Below are 16,636 nucleotides of genomic sequence, written 5' to 3'. Positions count from 1 at the left end.
CCCCGTTAAGCGAATTGTACCTACATAAACTCATAATTAACTCGCTCATCGTGAACCCTTGATAAGATTTCATGGAAGTTCCAAACTAGAAAGAAGACTTTATATTGCTTGTAAGTTTGTAAACTTTTTGTATATACTTCAGTATTTGTATTAACTGTTATTCTAAATTGTGTTATTGTTTGCGTATTAAACTATATATTTATATTTAAAAAAAATGTTTATATAAATCTTGTTGGCAAATATCATAAATTGACTATATATCGGCTTTTACTTCACTGATAAATCCAAAGTACAACTTAATTACTAAATTTAAAGAATCATTTAACTCAATTTCGGGTTATTTGAAATTCTGATACGTAACAACTGTAATCAAAAGTAGAAAAGCATGCATCCACAAATTATAATGAATATATGTATGTGTACTACTCAGAGTAGTTCAGATCATAAGATTGACGTTATAAACCGGATGAAATTAATTTGTATATGTCATTTTACTTCAAGTGAAACATGGTCTGACATATGTTCGACATGTTACTAATAACATACGTTTCTTATAGCTATTTGTACTTATATGGTTACAGAAACATTAGTTCTAGGTAAACAGGACAGCTTTTAATCATGATGAACAGCTTACGATAACATGTACGACAAGTGTAAAAAATTAGCTTGAGCACATAATGAGGAGACTGTCCAGTGTCACCACACTACTCAGTTTAATCTGAATAGTGCATTGGTCACAGTCAGTTTGTAGTATTTTAGTTAGGTGGATATTTTGCACCACTAAACCAAATGCTAATTAGACAAGCCCTTTGGTCAAAGTACAGAGCCTTAGAAGGGGAGTTGCTGATATTTGTAACTTGCTGTTTTTACTTAGCAATGTGACCCTCTACTATAAACTGACAGTTTAGCAAATTTGTTGACTATACATATGAAAATGATAAACTGCGGAGTCAAGTAAAATTAGTTTAAGTCTTTTCATATTATAAAATAAAAGCTGTTTTGAGTCCTACTACACAAGTTAGTTAAGCAGTGATAAAATGATCATAAACCATAACTTGCCTATAATTAAAAAGTTCTTATGAGTTCGCAAATTTTCATTCAATAACTTTATTCACAGTTTTTGACTGGTCAATAATATAGGCTTATAACTAGTCATAAATGAAAATATCAGTGGAAAATTTAGTGCTGAAAATTAGAAATCTATACGTTTAGTTATGATTTTATCGAAACACCTATGATAATTATGATTTTGTATCAACTCATCTTGGCTGAAAGCATATGGTATCCTGAAACAAATTGTCAAATTTTGTAATATGAGCTTTTTTGAGGATCCCCTCACACATTAGGGATGATATGCCTATCAGTAGAATCTGCGAAATAATTATTAGTGATCTCACTATGCAAATTATCTATATTACGAAGGTCTATGTCATTTAAAGAGGTTCTATAATTATACATTAGCTTTCCAATATGAATTATATATTTGTAGCTAATAAAAGACAGCAGCGCTTTAACTGGAAATATGTTTTTACAGATAGACTGATGTAAGATAGTATTTTCCGACTCTATAAAAGTTATTTTGGCAGACCTGATTAGTTTTAAATTTATTGATAGAATCATTAATTACTGTATCTGTTTAAAATACTTTATAGTACAAAATAAAAATATATTATTTTTTCTACATTTATAATAATTCTATTGCTTTTACACATAATGTTTATAAACAGGTTGTTGTGTGGTATATCATCCAAATACTTCGAACTTATATCTATATTCTTGTCAAAGTTTGTTTTTTAAATACGTCGTAAAGTTAGATATATTTACTTTGATTCACAAAATACATAGACAATTTAATTAGGTTAAGTTTTAAAAGTGGCAATAACTTTATTGCTTCCATATGTCCTTCAGAATACAAATACAAAATACTGAGGTATCTGATACACGAATATATTTCTCGGATTTAGATATAAAAATTAGAAATGGATTAGTTGAAACAAATACTTTTGATAGAAGCTGGGAATTTTCTGTTCATATTTTTGGACTTCCTTCACCTAGTAGCAACATTGTTTTTTCATCTTTAAGCAATTAAGCAAAATATAGTAGAGATCTTCAGTTACTAAGATTTTTACCGAATTCGTAATAAACTAGCATATTTTCTTACTAATGTACACCTTTTAGTTACAAGAATTGAGCATAATGTTTTCTACATTATGGTTTTTAAGATTTCTTTGAATATTTAACAGTAAGCGATATAAAATTTTACTCAAACTGAAAATTATAATACTAGAAAAGCTGCACATAAAACTGGCAATAATGGTTATAGTATCAAATGAACATTTTTAATAAAAGCTATGACCGGGATCTTGGGCTGAAGATCGAAAGATTTAAGGTTCGAGCTCGTGATATGCCAATTAACTCGCTGCATACTTTTAGCTGTTAGCATGCTATAAGAGTAATCGTCTATCTAACTATTTCACTAAGAATAGCCGTGTAGGCGGTGGGTGCTCCTGACTAGCTACTCTCCCTCTCATTGGCAACTCTAAATTATGGAAGGCTATTCCTCAACCTCGAAGTCTTTGACGTGGCAGTTTAGACCGCGTGTTACATATGAAGCTGATTATAAGTATCTTATAATCTTATCCATTAAGTTAGCTTCTAATCAAACCATGTTTTCTATTATGATTTCAAACGTATGTATTTCACATTTCTTACTTAAAGAAGGATAGGCATTCACAATTGTATTTTCTACTTTACTGATGTAAATTAAAGTAATGCTATTTTATATAATATATCGTATTCATAAAATGATGTTCAAATCATTTGGATAACCATACTTATTAACATTTAATGAAATATTCGAATTTAGAAATTTACTGTTAGTTCAATCAATATCACCAAATTATAATAAATGTGTATTAACTTTTGTACTTATTGAAAGTAAACTGTTCAGAAAAAACATGTTCCGAGTAACGATCATGCAGAACTTTCTCTGTGTAATTGGATTTTTAATTAAATATATCAGTATTCGATATTTAATTTAATTTTAACTAGAAATAAAACTGTTTCTCACTAAACATTTTCTCTAAGGCAATTTATAGAATGCTACAAACATTTTGCATTTATTGTTTACCTTTTACATATTTATGTAGTAATTCGTTAACATCTATTCGATTTTCTTACAGTCACACGCACATGAATGGCGTTTTGGGTGTAATATAACGAAGAATAAAACTAAACATAGTTGAAAAACATTTCAGAATCTCAAATAAATTTAAAGGAATATATTCATATTTCTATACACAGATATGTATATAAGTTTAAGCTTTAGTAAATAAGATTTTATTTTTCTGACACATTCTCCTATCCTGATGCTTAAAAACAAGAAAACATTTATAACCATGTTGTGATTTGTATACGTCAGTTTCAACCTCAATAAACTGCCCTATTTCAAAACATATTAGACACAACCCCTTGAAAAAACACTTTGTAAAGTATTGCCTCTATCATACCTCTTGTGATAAAGCAAAACCTTAGAATATATTGTTACTAACGGATGACTATAACATAACCTTTTTGTTGTTGTTTATGATATATAGAATATTACCTACAAGTAATTCCATCCTCTTATTGTTTTCTACTACTATGAGCTGTTTATATTATGTCCTATTGCAATATCTAAGTGAACTGATTTTTGTATCATAACCAGTCGGGTATATAATAAAGACTATGCTATTATTTCATTGTAAGCCTTAAAATTATATAGCTTAGAAAAAACACTGTTAAACTACTATTCGCTTGATTACTAATAACATTATATAAACTTTTTATTACACTTTACTGGAATGGCTGTAAGGTACTAACTTAACGAGAGCAATAAATAAATAGCTAATAAACTAATAACTATAATAAATGCAGTATGGTTATTCAGAGGGTTCAGCACGTTATGGTAAAACAATTTTGAATATGTACATCAGCAAGTCATGTAACAAGCAGCTGATATAAAGTCACGGTGGAAACTAGAGTTTGACTTTGTCTGGCGTTTTCTAGGTAATGTGATTGTTCGATTGTAGGATAGGTATAAAACAGCTGTGTCTGTCGTAAAATATTTGTATACTCAATCAGAAAATTGAGCTAAGATCAAGGATATCCCTTGTACTTAATGACATTTGAAAACAAAATTATATCAATCAATTTGGGGCACCAGGAAAATTTAGAAAAAGACATGCAATAAGTCACGTTAGGCAAAGTGCGGCGTCTTGTAACAGGTGAGTATCCACGAACCCAAAGGTCAGTGGAAAAAGCAGTCCACGTGCCCCAGGCAACAGTACGCAACATAATCAAGAAGGATTTCTTTGTAAGAGCGACACAAACTGCTTACACAATATATCTGCTCAAATAACTGGAGAATAAAAAATATATTACTTTCCCATACGAAGACATACTGGTCAAGTCACCTATGGATTTCTGTGCGATCAAATTGTTTAAGCGGGCGGTGGGAACTATCGCCCTTATATACTAGATGGCTTATTGAACAAAACAGGGAGGACTGATGAGATGTGAATATGATATTCTTACAAAGAAGCCTTTTGCAATGGAAAGTATTACTGGACGTGAAGGCATGGATTAAAAATGTGCTAAGGCTCCAAAATCGTTTTAAGATAACCCACTCAACCTTTGTACGTCATCAAAGTGCAACATTTGGTAAGAGTAATTAAAAGCTCACTCTGGTTTTGACTGGTAACATATTGCTTATATGCTTCTCAGTACAAAATTGTCTAGCGAAAGAGCTTTCGCATGAAAGATAAATTGTCTCTTATCAGTAAATATATATACATTATATTATCTTATATTGATCAGAAATCTAAATATTGACCACTTATTTGTTTGTTCTTATTGAGTAAAAATGTTCAATACATTATACCAATGTGGTAAACACTCATCATCACTTTGTACATAAAATTTCGCCAAAATTAAAATATACAATATACTTATATTATAAATATGAGACTTCACGCTGCAACTTAGATGATAAGTAAATAAATGGCAGTAAATAACACAGTTCTATATTTGCCGTTAATTTGAGGAATATGTTAAAGAATCTGATCATCAAATCATATTACATTTTGCACAACAACTGAGATTGGAAAATCGTTAAACGTTTCTTGATTGTAACTCGCAAGTTCAGATTTATGTGTCAGCTCCTAGGCTTTCATTATTGATTTTGCTAATGATAAACAGACAGTATTGAATTAAACAAAGTTATCCATTTACTTGGCTAAAGTATAGTCAGTTCCACATTTTGCTAGATTAAAAGATGTCAGTAATGATGATATTTTCATGGGAAATAATTTAGGATTATATTGCTCATTATCAGAAAAATGTATGTGGAAAAAATATTATTTTCTAATAACAACTTACAATAGACTTCCAGCTTCCAACCGTCCTCTACAGCACTGTTGGGAATGAGTGGATTGTCGGCTCTGCAGGAAAGGTATTTTCCATCGTCAGTAATGGACGGTGTGAATGTAAGGATACTAGTTTCTAGCCCGGTGTTATCGACGTTGAGCTTTGTTTGCTGAAGCTGCTCGTTTCCTTTCCACCAAGTGATGTAGGCTGAAGGCCGGGATCCACTTGAAGAACAACGAAGCTCTACTTCTTCTTCGGCAGAAAAAGGGCGTATTGCGGACTGAATCTTTACCCTTTTAGGCTTCACTAAAAATAAAAGTGAGGATAGAAGAAATTAATTTAATCGAATTAATAACGAAGAAAGTATGGAGAAGTGAATTCGATATAAACATAACATAATGTTTTAGGACAACATGGAACATATTGGTCCATCCAGGCTGCCACATCCTCTAAACTAAATTAAAACTATTAATAAAAAAAAATCATAAAGCCAGCTCTTATCGTTCATTCACTTATCAAGCTTTCCCTTAAACTCATGTAAATTTACTGCCTCCACAATATTCGAAGGCAATCCATTCCAAAGGCCGACCACCCTGTTAGAAAAATAAGACTGTCTTAGCTGAAGATGACTCCTACCGTGACAAAATAAATATTTATGTCCCCTAGTCCTACTATTTTCACTGTTACGTATGAAAAAAGATGATAAATCAACACTATCAATTCCCTTTACAATAATAAACACTCCAATCAGATCCCCTCTAACTCTTATTTTTTGAAGAGAAAATAACTTGAAAGATTTCAATCTCTCCTTGTATGGTAACCTCTCCATCTCAGGTACCATTCTAGTAACCCTCTTCTGAACCCTTTCCAACAGTTCAATGTTCTTCCTATGGTAAGGAGCCCAAGGCTGGACAGAGTACTCCAAAAGTGGCATAATCAGTGACATATACAAAGAAATTATATCCTCTTTAAACTTGTATTCATTATTTCTGTAGAAACACTCTAAATTCCTATTTGCCCTACTACTAGAAACAGCACACTGCTTGGATGGCTTAAGAGACTAATTAAATATTACAACAAGATCTCTTTCCTTCATGACAATGTTAAAGTTGTTCCCATCCAAATTGTTCTTATAATTCAAATTATAACCCACATGCATTATCTTGCATTTATTATAATTAAAATTCACTTGCCATTTATTTGCCCAACTGACTAAATGATCTAAATCCTTCTGTAAATAATCAGCATCCTCTTCACAGCTAGCAACACCCAAGACCTTAATATCATCTGCAGACTTAAATAATTTGTTGACCATTCCTTCATCTATGTCAATGATGTAAATTAGAAAGAGCAAAGGTCCTAAGATTGAGCTTGGCGTAACCCACTTGTAACAATAATTCAGTTTGGCTGAACTTAATTTGTAACAACCCTCTGCTTTCTTCTATCTAGCCACTCTTCTATCCAATTAGATAACTTATCCCACACACCAAAAGAGGTAATTTGTACAAGCCTTTTATATGGTACCTTGTCAAATGCTTTCTGAAAATCCAGATACACTAAATTTACACCCTTATCCTCATCTACATAAGCAGTAATCTTTTCAAAGAATGTTAAAAAATTTGTAAGGCAATATTTTCCCTTAGTGAAACCATCTTGATGGTCCAATAAAATTCTAAACTTTGTTAAATGGCTTTGCAAAGCATCTTTTATCAGACTTTCCTAAACTTTTCCAATAACTGATGTAAGACTATTGAGCCTATAATTACGGGGAGTATTTTTATCATTAGCTAATTCCTAATCTTCTGGTACCTGCCCACTATTCAAGGACTTACAAAAATAGTAGCAAGTGGCTCACATAGTCAATCTTTAACCTCCTTCAAAACCCTTGGGGAAATATTATCTGGCCCAGGAACCTTATCATTCTTTAAGCTTCCAAATTTTTTATTAACAAGCTCAGAATTAATTCAGTCAACTTATTCGATCTTGATTCCACCTACCCACTGTTCAAGATGTGGAATACTGCTTAAATCTTCGTTATTAAAACTAAAGAAAAAGCAAAATTAAATAACTTAGCAATCTCATTATCATGAGATACCAGCCTTCCTTTATCATTCCTCAAAGGCCCTACCCCATCCCAACATTTTGTTACCCTTAATGTACTTAAAGAAATACTGTTATTTTTTTTTACATTTTCAGCCAACCTTTATGATGTTCTATTTTCCTGTTTCACCACCTTTCTCGATCTTCTATTATCTTCTAAATCTCCTGTCATACCAGTCAATTTAAATTTCTTAAATTTGTGATGTTTTTCTTTAATTTTATCTCTTATACTTTTTGTGAGTCAACCTGGGTTTTTACTTGCAGCTACCCTTTTATTTCTACAAGGAATATATTTATCTTGAACATTTAAACATTTTCCACATCTGATCAGTGTCTACAAATAATTCAGCTGCCGAGTTCATAACAGATAATTCTTGCCAAATCCCTTCAAAATTTGCTATTTAAAAATTTGTAACGAAAGTATCATTTTTCTTTATCTCCAAATGGAACAAAACATTTAACCTAATAGAGCAATGATCACTTGCACCCAGATGTTCTCCAATTTCCACTCTCTCAATCATTTCTGTATTTGAAGTTAACAATAAGTCTAAAATAGCATTTCCTATAGTTGGTTCCTTAACAAACTGGTGAAAAAAGCCACCCTGAACAGTTTCCAAGAACTTTTCTCCCTTATGGTTTGACTCTAGCATTTCCCAAGCTATATGCCTGAAATTAAAATCACCCATAATTATGAATTCATTAACAGCCGAAATCCTAATCTCATTGTACAGTTTCTCACTAATTTCATCAGTATTATCTGATGGTTTGTAACAAGTTTCCACTAAACGACTTTTTAGTTTATATCCACTAACAAAACCCCAAATGGATTAAATCTCCTTGCTATTATCTGTGATATCTTCAACGTCAATAGGATGTAACTCACAGTTTACATATAAAGCCACCCCTCCCCTTCTGTTTAGTACCCTGACCCTATTAAGTAGCCTGTAACCTTGTATTTAAAATAAATTTCTGTCATCAAAATCATCTGTGCTTAACCAAGCTTCAGTTATTCTCATTATATCAAAATCCTCCATTCCTACCAGTGCTCTAAGGTCATTTATTTTATTTCTCATAATTCTAGCATTACAATAGTTACAATTAAGCCTACCCTTGTAACTACTTCTATACTTATTTCCTATGCCAAACTTTTCTCTGCCTCTTATTTTTTAAATTTAGTTTATCCTGGACCTCCCCACTGTCTACTCCTCGTTTAAAACAAACTTCCCTTACAGCTGAGTTAATAGCCTAAGCAAACAAGTCATTCTCTATCTTATTTGTAAGCATACTATCCATTCCAAAAAGATCCCTTCTTTCATTGAACTGATCCCACAAGTTCAAACAGCCAATCTGCTCATCCTTACATACTAAACTGGCACGGCATTGCCAAGTGGCTATAGCGCTCGATCTGTGGGTCACGGGCTCGAATCCTCGTCCTATCAAACATGCTCGCCCTTTCAACCGTGGGGGCGGTATAATGTGACGGTCAGTCCCACTATTCGTTGGTAAAAGAATAGTCTAAGAGTTGGCGGTGGGTGGTGATGACTAGCTGCCGTCCCTCTAGTCTTACATTGCTAAATTAGAGACGGCCAGCGCAGATAGCCCTCGTGTAGCTTTGCGCGAAATTCAAAACAAACGAACATACTAAACTTAGCATTTAGCCCTATTGATCAACTTATAACTTCATCCCCATATTTAATTATGGACAGTATCCCTCACAAAATTATGTTATGGCCCTTTTCCTTTAAATGCCTTTATCAACCCCCTTGTACTTATTAATTAGCTCCTCTAACATATCTTTTCCTACGTCATTAGTCCCTACGTGCGCAATAAAACCTGCATCTCTGTTATCTCCATTTATTACATCTCTAGCTCTGTTAGTTATATCCTCCACCTTTGACCCTGGGTAGCATAATCTAATTATTTTCTTCCTATTTACCCCACAGACTATCCTATCCACATGCCTTATCAAGGAATCACCTATAACTATAACCTCCTTAAGTTTATCATCCATATCCTTCTCTGTCCCTTTTGTTTTCCTTCCCTCCAATAGTTCCTCGTCTGCTGAAGCCAAGGGCTGAAATCTGTTGCTCAGTAGAATAGGCTCATTACAATTATATCCACTACTTTTAACCCTAATAGTATTCTTTCTAGCTTCATGAAAGTCATTGTTAGCTGATGTATTCCTTGCATGTAAAAGTTTAATCTCCCCTTCAAATGCTACTGCCATTTCACACAGCCTACACTTTTATTTATCTATCGACTTTACTTTAATTAGACTCCAACTTCTCTTCCAACCTACAAACTCTACATACAAATTGCACATGTTCATTATTAATTTCCTTAAAAGTACACGCCTGTCCCGGGTTCCCAAATAAAACCCAATCATTGCACCCAATTACACCTAACAAATTGTGAACGCTTAATTCCTACACTAGTCTTAACCATTATATTTATATTTATAGCTTAGAAATAAATACTCAATACGAAATACCAGTAGCCTATTGTCAACACTGTTACTTTTAAGCCTCATGTTTGTGAACCAATTATATTAGTTTTATATCACTACTTTGTCTTCACACTAAGGTAATTAAGTTTATCTTTACTTATATAGAACTTAGAAATAGAACTTTATTTGAAGTGACAATGACTAGTCTTTAATTTGATGTATACGTAATGTTAATAATACAATGTATTATTATAACCTTCCTATAAATATACGCTGGATTTAAACTAATGGATCTGAGTTCAAGTAAAAAATTCATCCTGAAAACACGAGGAGACAATACACTAGCCTTTAGATTGTATTTATCTAATAAATCAATGTATTAACCTACTTCATAATTTACCATTAAGTTTAATTAAAGCTGGGCCTAAAGTACCGTTACACTTACTAAGTCTAATTTACACTGTTAAAACTTTAACCGTCTTACTAGATCTAGATATTCTTTTGTTATTTAACCGAAATTACTACAATATAATATCAATGTTTATTAATTTGAAAAAATCTATAAGACCATAACTTTTCAACGACTTTTATGTTACTGTAGTGTCTTCTGACCAAAAACAATGCAAACGAGTAATAATTCTAAAATACAGCTTGTATCTTAAGCTATTATTTAAAACTAGTAATAGATAAAAACCGTCTTAGCCACAGATACATAAGTGCAAATAATTATAAATCTAGAATTATTATTTAAATTTAATAAATATTTTCTAAGTTTTCTGAATATTCAATTTTATGTACAAGCTGTCTTTCCATCATTGAAATTACACAAAATGAGTATTTATTTGCACAATACATATACGTATTTAATGATGATGAAAGGAATTTCTAAAATACATCGATATGTAGCTTCATAGAAAGACTAAATGCTTGACAGAAACTACTGTCCCCAGATGGCTTAGAAGTATGTCTGATGAATTATAATGCTAAATTTGGGTTTCGATACTAGCGGTGGCCACAGCACACGTAGCCCATTGTGTAAATTGCGCTTAACAACAAACAAAACAAAAAAACAACAGAAGCTGGCGATTGTATTTAAGAAAATTATTTTACAATTGAAGAACATAGCAAAAATCAATGACTGAATCCATGAACCATTTTCAAAATGGCCTACATCTTAAGTAGGGAATATGTAGAATATTATCATAGAATGTTTGCTTATTTAGAATTTTCGTGCAAATATAGACAGTACCCAATCTTGAGATAATAGACTAGAGGGAAAGCAGCCAACCAACAACATCCGCTGCCATCTCTTCGGCTACTCTTATATGACTGAATAGTTTGATATGTTTGTCACTCTTAAAGTGCAGTCACAGCTCCAAAATGCGAACCGTGTTTTTGTGGCAGATTCACACTTTGAGCACGCTAAACATTAAGTCTTTGTGACTTTAGCTTTTGAACCAAGGTCACGTGGGATGGTTCTTTGATTTGCTATATTAATTATGTCATTTTTAATTATTTCTAACTTAGACTTGGAAAAGTCAATATTGAATAAAAATATAACACATTTAAGCTAATATCACATTTGTAGATTAATGCACAAAAGTAGAAGCTTGTTTGAAGAGTAAAGTATATCATTAACTGTATAAAGGATATGACATGAGACCATAAAACACAGGATATTTTAGACCGATAACATGAAACACGCAATATTCTAGATTAGTAACAGTCTTATAACAACCTCGTGATGGTATTCAGGTTCACTTCTTTAGCTTTCGTAGAAAGTCGATCTTTTCGTTCAGATTGCTTATAGAAAATCTTTGATTGAAAGTTAAAACTTTGACCAATTTAAGATATTGGGAACGTCACCTCTTCTGATAAGTGTAGAAAATTAGGAAACCTATCATTCTAACACAAGTAAAAATATGAGGAATAATCAATATTTTTGACACTTGTGAAGAATTAGGAAAGTCTATACTTCAGACTTTTGGAAAGTATCAGTAAAGTCAATACTTTTCACGTGTATAAGGCATTAGAAGAGTCAAACATTTTATGCGTTTAAAGCATTAAAAAAGTCAGTAATTTTTACCCCTGTAAGATATTTGGAAAGTCGATACGTTTGAAACGTGTAAGGTAATATAAAAGTCAATACTTAGTTAAACGTTTAATTAAGGTATTTGGAAAGTCAGTACGTGTAACATTTGTATAGTATTAAAAGGCAATTTTAGAGCATATAGAAATCAGAAAAACAGTTTGAACCACTGCTGAAGAAAGAAATACCTTTCGAAAATACTCGGGTTATAAGATTTTTTATAGTTGTTCTTAATTGATATTTTGAGCCTACATGCTTTATTGACACAAGAATGATTCTCCAAGAGAAGTAATTAAACATTCGATTACGGTTTACAATTTTTAAAACATGAAATTACCATACTATTTCAAATTAAGAAATACAAAATAATTTTCCCACTAATGTAAATCATATTTGATTGTTTGTCGAATTTCGAGCAAAGCTACTCGAGGGCTACTATTCTATTGAAAAGTAAGTTTAGATAATTTTGGATACTCTTTATCAACAAAAAGTGGGGGATTGACTATCACATTATAACACCTCTGCGGCTGAAAAGGGCGAGAATGTTCTGTGACGAGATTTGAACTCGTGACCCACATTTTGCGCGTCAAGCGCATTAACTACCAGCTCACGCCAGACTCATAAATAATGAAGGGTTAGGTCTCACTTTGACAAAAAAATAAATAGAAAGAAAGAGAATTCGCGCGCTTATTTGTTTCAATTTTTTGCGTAAGGCTCCTGAAATGGATACTTGCGTTTAGTCGAATTTCGAACTGATAGACTAGCGGAAAGGCAGCTATTGAACAATTTCAGCTGCCATTTTTTTGTCTACTCAAAATGATGCAGTGGAACCTAACCATTACTTTTATAGCTCACCCAAGAGAAAGAGAGAAACATTGTTCTCTGTTATTTCTATTGCGTTTCTTTATTTTTAATTTTTAGAACACAATAGATTCTCAATAAACAGTATTTTTGGAAACTGAATGGTTAAAGAATGAAACTAGAGGGGCACTTATTAGAGCGTATACCTCCGCGACGCAACATTGATCATATCGTCTGTCAAAAAATACGAAAATGTATCGGTATGTCCGTCTTTATCGAACAACTAGACCATTTTTGATTTTTGACGGGACATTGAGGAATAATATCATACATACGTCCACCAAATTTCATTAAAATCTGATAATTTTTGATTGAGTTTTAGAGCAAACATAGTGTGAAAAATCGGTCCCCACGTTAACAGATAGTTTTGTTTTAATTTTCGTGACCTTAACATTTGACCTTGACCCTAAAACACTAAACACTTCTAAGTTGGTTTATATTCCAAATGTATACCACTTTTCGTCCAAATCCATTCAGCCGTTTTCTAGAAATCTTGCTGACAAATACAAACACACACACACAGGGGTGAAAACTTAACCTCTGTCCACCTTCGATGGCGGAGGTGACTATTCTTAGAAGAAGACAACTCATCCTGTTTTGTTACTTACAGTTTAAATCGAGAGTAACAGAAACTGAGCCGGGAACAGTAACGTTACTGTTTGAGGCTTTGCACGTCAACTCAGAAAGGAGATCCTTCCGTTTTATGTTCATGATAGTTAATTCATTATCAACGACGTCGTGAGGTTTAAAGGTGTAACTATCGTCGAGTAAAATATCTTCTTTCCACCAAATCACGGAAGGCCGAGGTTTCCCTGCAGAGTATGGAATAAAATTATCTTAGATCTATGTTTTTCCATCATAAGTAATATAGAAAAAATCAAGAACGATACAAAATTAAATATTGAATATAAATTTAACTTGAATTCGGCAAAGAGGTTTAGACACAAAAAAAATATGTTTATCGTATTTGTTGAGAAACCCATCTGCCTATATATGGTATGTATTACAACATTCCAAAGAAAACATATATAAGAAATGCAAAAGCTATATTCGCACCACAGAAAGAAACAAAAAGTACCTAAGAAGCTTCATTAAAACGTTTTCATGTGCAAAAACAAATATGTAGAATAATTCTAGTGCATTCTGGGCTACAATTTATGTAGAAATGTAAGCAATGCGATTAAAAAGAACTGGAGTGTTCAGTACAAAAACGATACAATGCTGAAAGTAAATATTTTTTTTATGTGTGAAACTTGGCTTTGCAAAAAAATGTATAAATATGTGTGTTTGTATGTGTGTAGATACAAGAGTAAACAGTTTGGACTCGAGAATTAAAAGTTGTGATGAGCGTAAATGTCATCAACTTTACGCCGTTTAATATGATGCGTAATTCCCGCTCTTTTTATCAATAAGGTTTCTAATTTGTATCTTCTTTGGAATGAATTTTATGCTATACTGCAATTCACAAAGCAAATGGAAATTTCATAGTATCACTCCTTGTACATATTTAAATACACTGCACAGAGCAATTAAAGGATAAATATAAAGTATAATATTTCATTTATGACAAAGCAAAAAAAAAACACTCTTACAAAAATAACACCAATCGCCTTCCTCAGTTTATTTTATGTAAATCAAATCAGAAATTTTATGACCCATCACGTAGTCTGAAATGTAAATGTCTGGTCATTCAACCTTTTCTTATAAGTCAGAATTTGGTGGAGGCAACATTACACTGTACTATGGGCATGTATTATGTGTGCCCCCCCCAGTGGCACAGCGGTATGTCTGCGGACTTACAACGCTAGAATCCGGGTATCGATACCCGTGGTAGGCAAAGCACAGATAGCCCATTATGTAGCTTTGTGCTTAATTACAAATAAACAATGTATTATGTGTTTTCCAACATTTTTGTTAAAAAGTAAAATTTTCAAATTATATTATTTTCGTAATTACTCATTTGGACTCAGAGAAGCGCTCAACTGATTTACTAACTTGAACTTTCTCTATGTAGCTAGTAGGGTTCTACTTTTACAGGAAGAAAAACGTTGCATTTATTTAATGAGTTGAGTTATTCTTGTCTGCGAATCAGAATAATTACGAATGGACTCACCCTTGGTCTACATCGCTTTGGCTAGCTAATCTAACATGAATTAATAATAACTTTTTTTCTTTCATGTGCTAGCGACTTGCGACTTTATTAGCATATGTAAGACAATGGTTGTTATTGATAAATCAGAATTTGTCCAATATCCGTTTGTGCAGTTATTTGTTTCTTTGTGTTCCGTAAGTATCCATTCAGCAGAACCTTATTGGTTTCTAATGTTTTTCCTTATCACATTTTAACTTTAACTTTCATTTTTGAATAGGAGCTCTTACAGTTCCTAAGGGTTCTTTATTTAGTTGAATTAGAGGTTTGCCGAACTTGGTTTCAGTTGTTTTATTTTAATTTTAACTTTCACTTTACGAAGCGAACGGTGTATTTTGAAGGAGGTTTAAGAATGTATAAAGTTTGTAAATTGGTTTTGGTGTTGAGATAACATTTGAACCTTTGGTTTAAACTTATTTTGAAGTTAACACAATTTCAGTAGATTTATTGTTCACTTTGCAGTTAATGTAACTTGAGTTTTTTCTTTTACTATTAATCCAAAGTCTAGTTTATATTACAAGCGAAGAATACCCTGAACTGATAACAGCTCATTCAATAAAATTTTCATTTCGCCTTATCAGTTATATACACTCATACACACGCTCTCGAACTTTATTGTATAGTGCACTGTTTAGTGTTTGTAAATTGTAAGACTGTTACAAAATATCTGCGATTTGTGCAAAGTCGTATCTTGTATCTTTCTCTGCTACCTGGGTGTTGCTGCTCGAGAGGAAATATACATCAAAGCCCGAAGTCAGAGAATTTCTAGTTATTAATGAGATTAGCTTCTCTGCTCTGCGAGATATCACAACATTTTCAAAGCATAAGATATTTCATTTTAACAGCGTTTGCTCATCACAATGAACAAGGAGAGCTGAGCACTGCTATTTCATACTTAAAACCAAACTGTTGTTATTCCTTGAGATATACTCAATAATTCTTTTTGAAAAGCTTGTTTTCAGGGTATAATTAATTTCTGATATTACTTGACAACGTATGTCTCCCAGCATCTACTATATACTAGATGAAAATAAAGTTCAGTAAGGATGCACTTTATTATCAACACCCTCTTCTTCAAAGAATATTTCGACTAGTTTAGCACCATGTGGTCAGGTGTTACATTACACTGAGGACAAGACAAATCGCGCTAACATATAGCGCACAAATAGTTGTAAGATATGAGCTTTATAAAGTGTGGCATTAGTGGTACCAATCCATAGGATGTAAGAGTTGGTATGCTCGCAACTACTTATTTCTGTTACACCTAAGCTTCCATCGCTAACATATATATGATGTTCCTATTCACAACCTAGTGGCCAGTGGAAGTGCATCTCATGTATAAAAATAACACTATTCAACACATCCACTGAACTTGTTCTTGACACAATTGAAGGTGAGCTGGATTTTCCTTGATGTAAGCAAAGTGCATCTCATTAGGTTTCTGTGATACTGGATAACCTTGTGAAGTCTATTTCTAATAATCTATACTCTGACACAGTGTCTTGTTTCGACTGTGAACATTTAACTTAGACTTGGATCATGTGTCCTATGAATGTGCTGAACAATAATTGACAAAGTGGCCCTC

General features: G+C 32.6%; 1 protein-coding gene across 6 annotated transcripts in view; it reads right to left on the bottom strand.

The window, feature by feature from the left end:
- LOC106478637 (synaptogenesis protein syg-2-like) overlaps nucleotides 1–16,636 on the bottom strand; it is a 263,962-nt gene that overhangs the window by 54,878 nt on the left and 192,448 nt on the right. For all 6 annotated transcript variants that reach the window (XM_022382272.1, XM_022382270.1, XM_022382268.1 and 3 more), the window contains exons 4-5: nucleotides 13,511–13,714; nucleotides 5,419–5,712 (exon numbers count right to left, since the gene is read on the bottom strand). In XM_022382272.1, the coding sequence (XP_022237980.1) occupies nucleotides 5,419–5,712; nucleotides 13,511–13,714 (498 nt within the window). The remainder of the gene's footprint in view (nucleotides 1–5,418; nucleotides 5,713–13,510; nucleotides 13,715–16,636) is intronic.

The sequence above is a fragment of the Limulus polyphemus genome, unplaced genomic scaffold, assembly GCF_000517525.1.
Source record: "Limulus polyphemus unplaced genomic scaffold, Limulus_polyphemus-2.1.2 Scaffold236, whole genome shotgun sequence".
In the NCBI taxonomy this organism is placed as follows: domain Eukaryota; kingdom Metazoa; phylum Arthropoda; class Merostomata; order Xiphosura; family Limulidae; genus Limulus; species Limulus polyphemus.
This window is presented reverse-complemented; position numbering and strand designations above follow the sequence as displayed.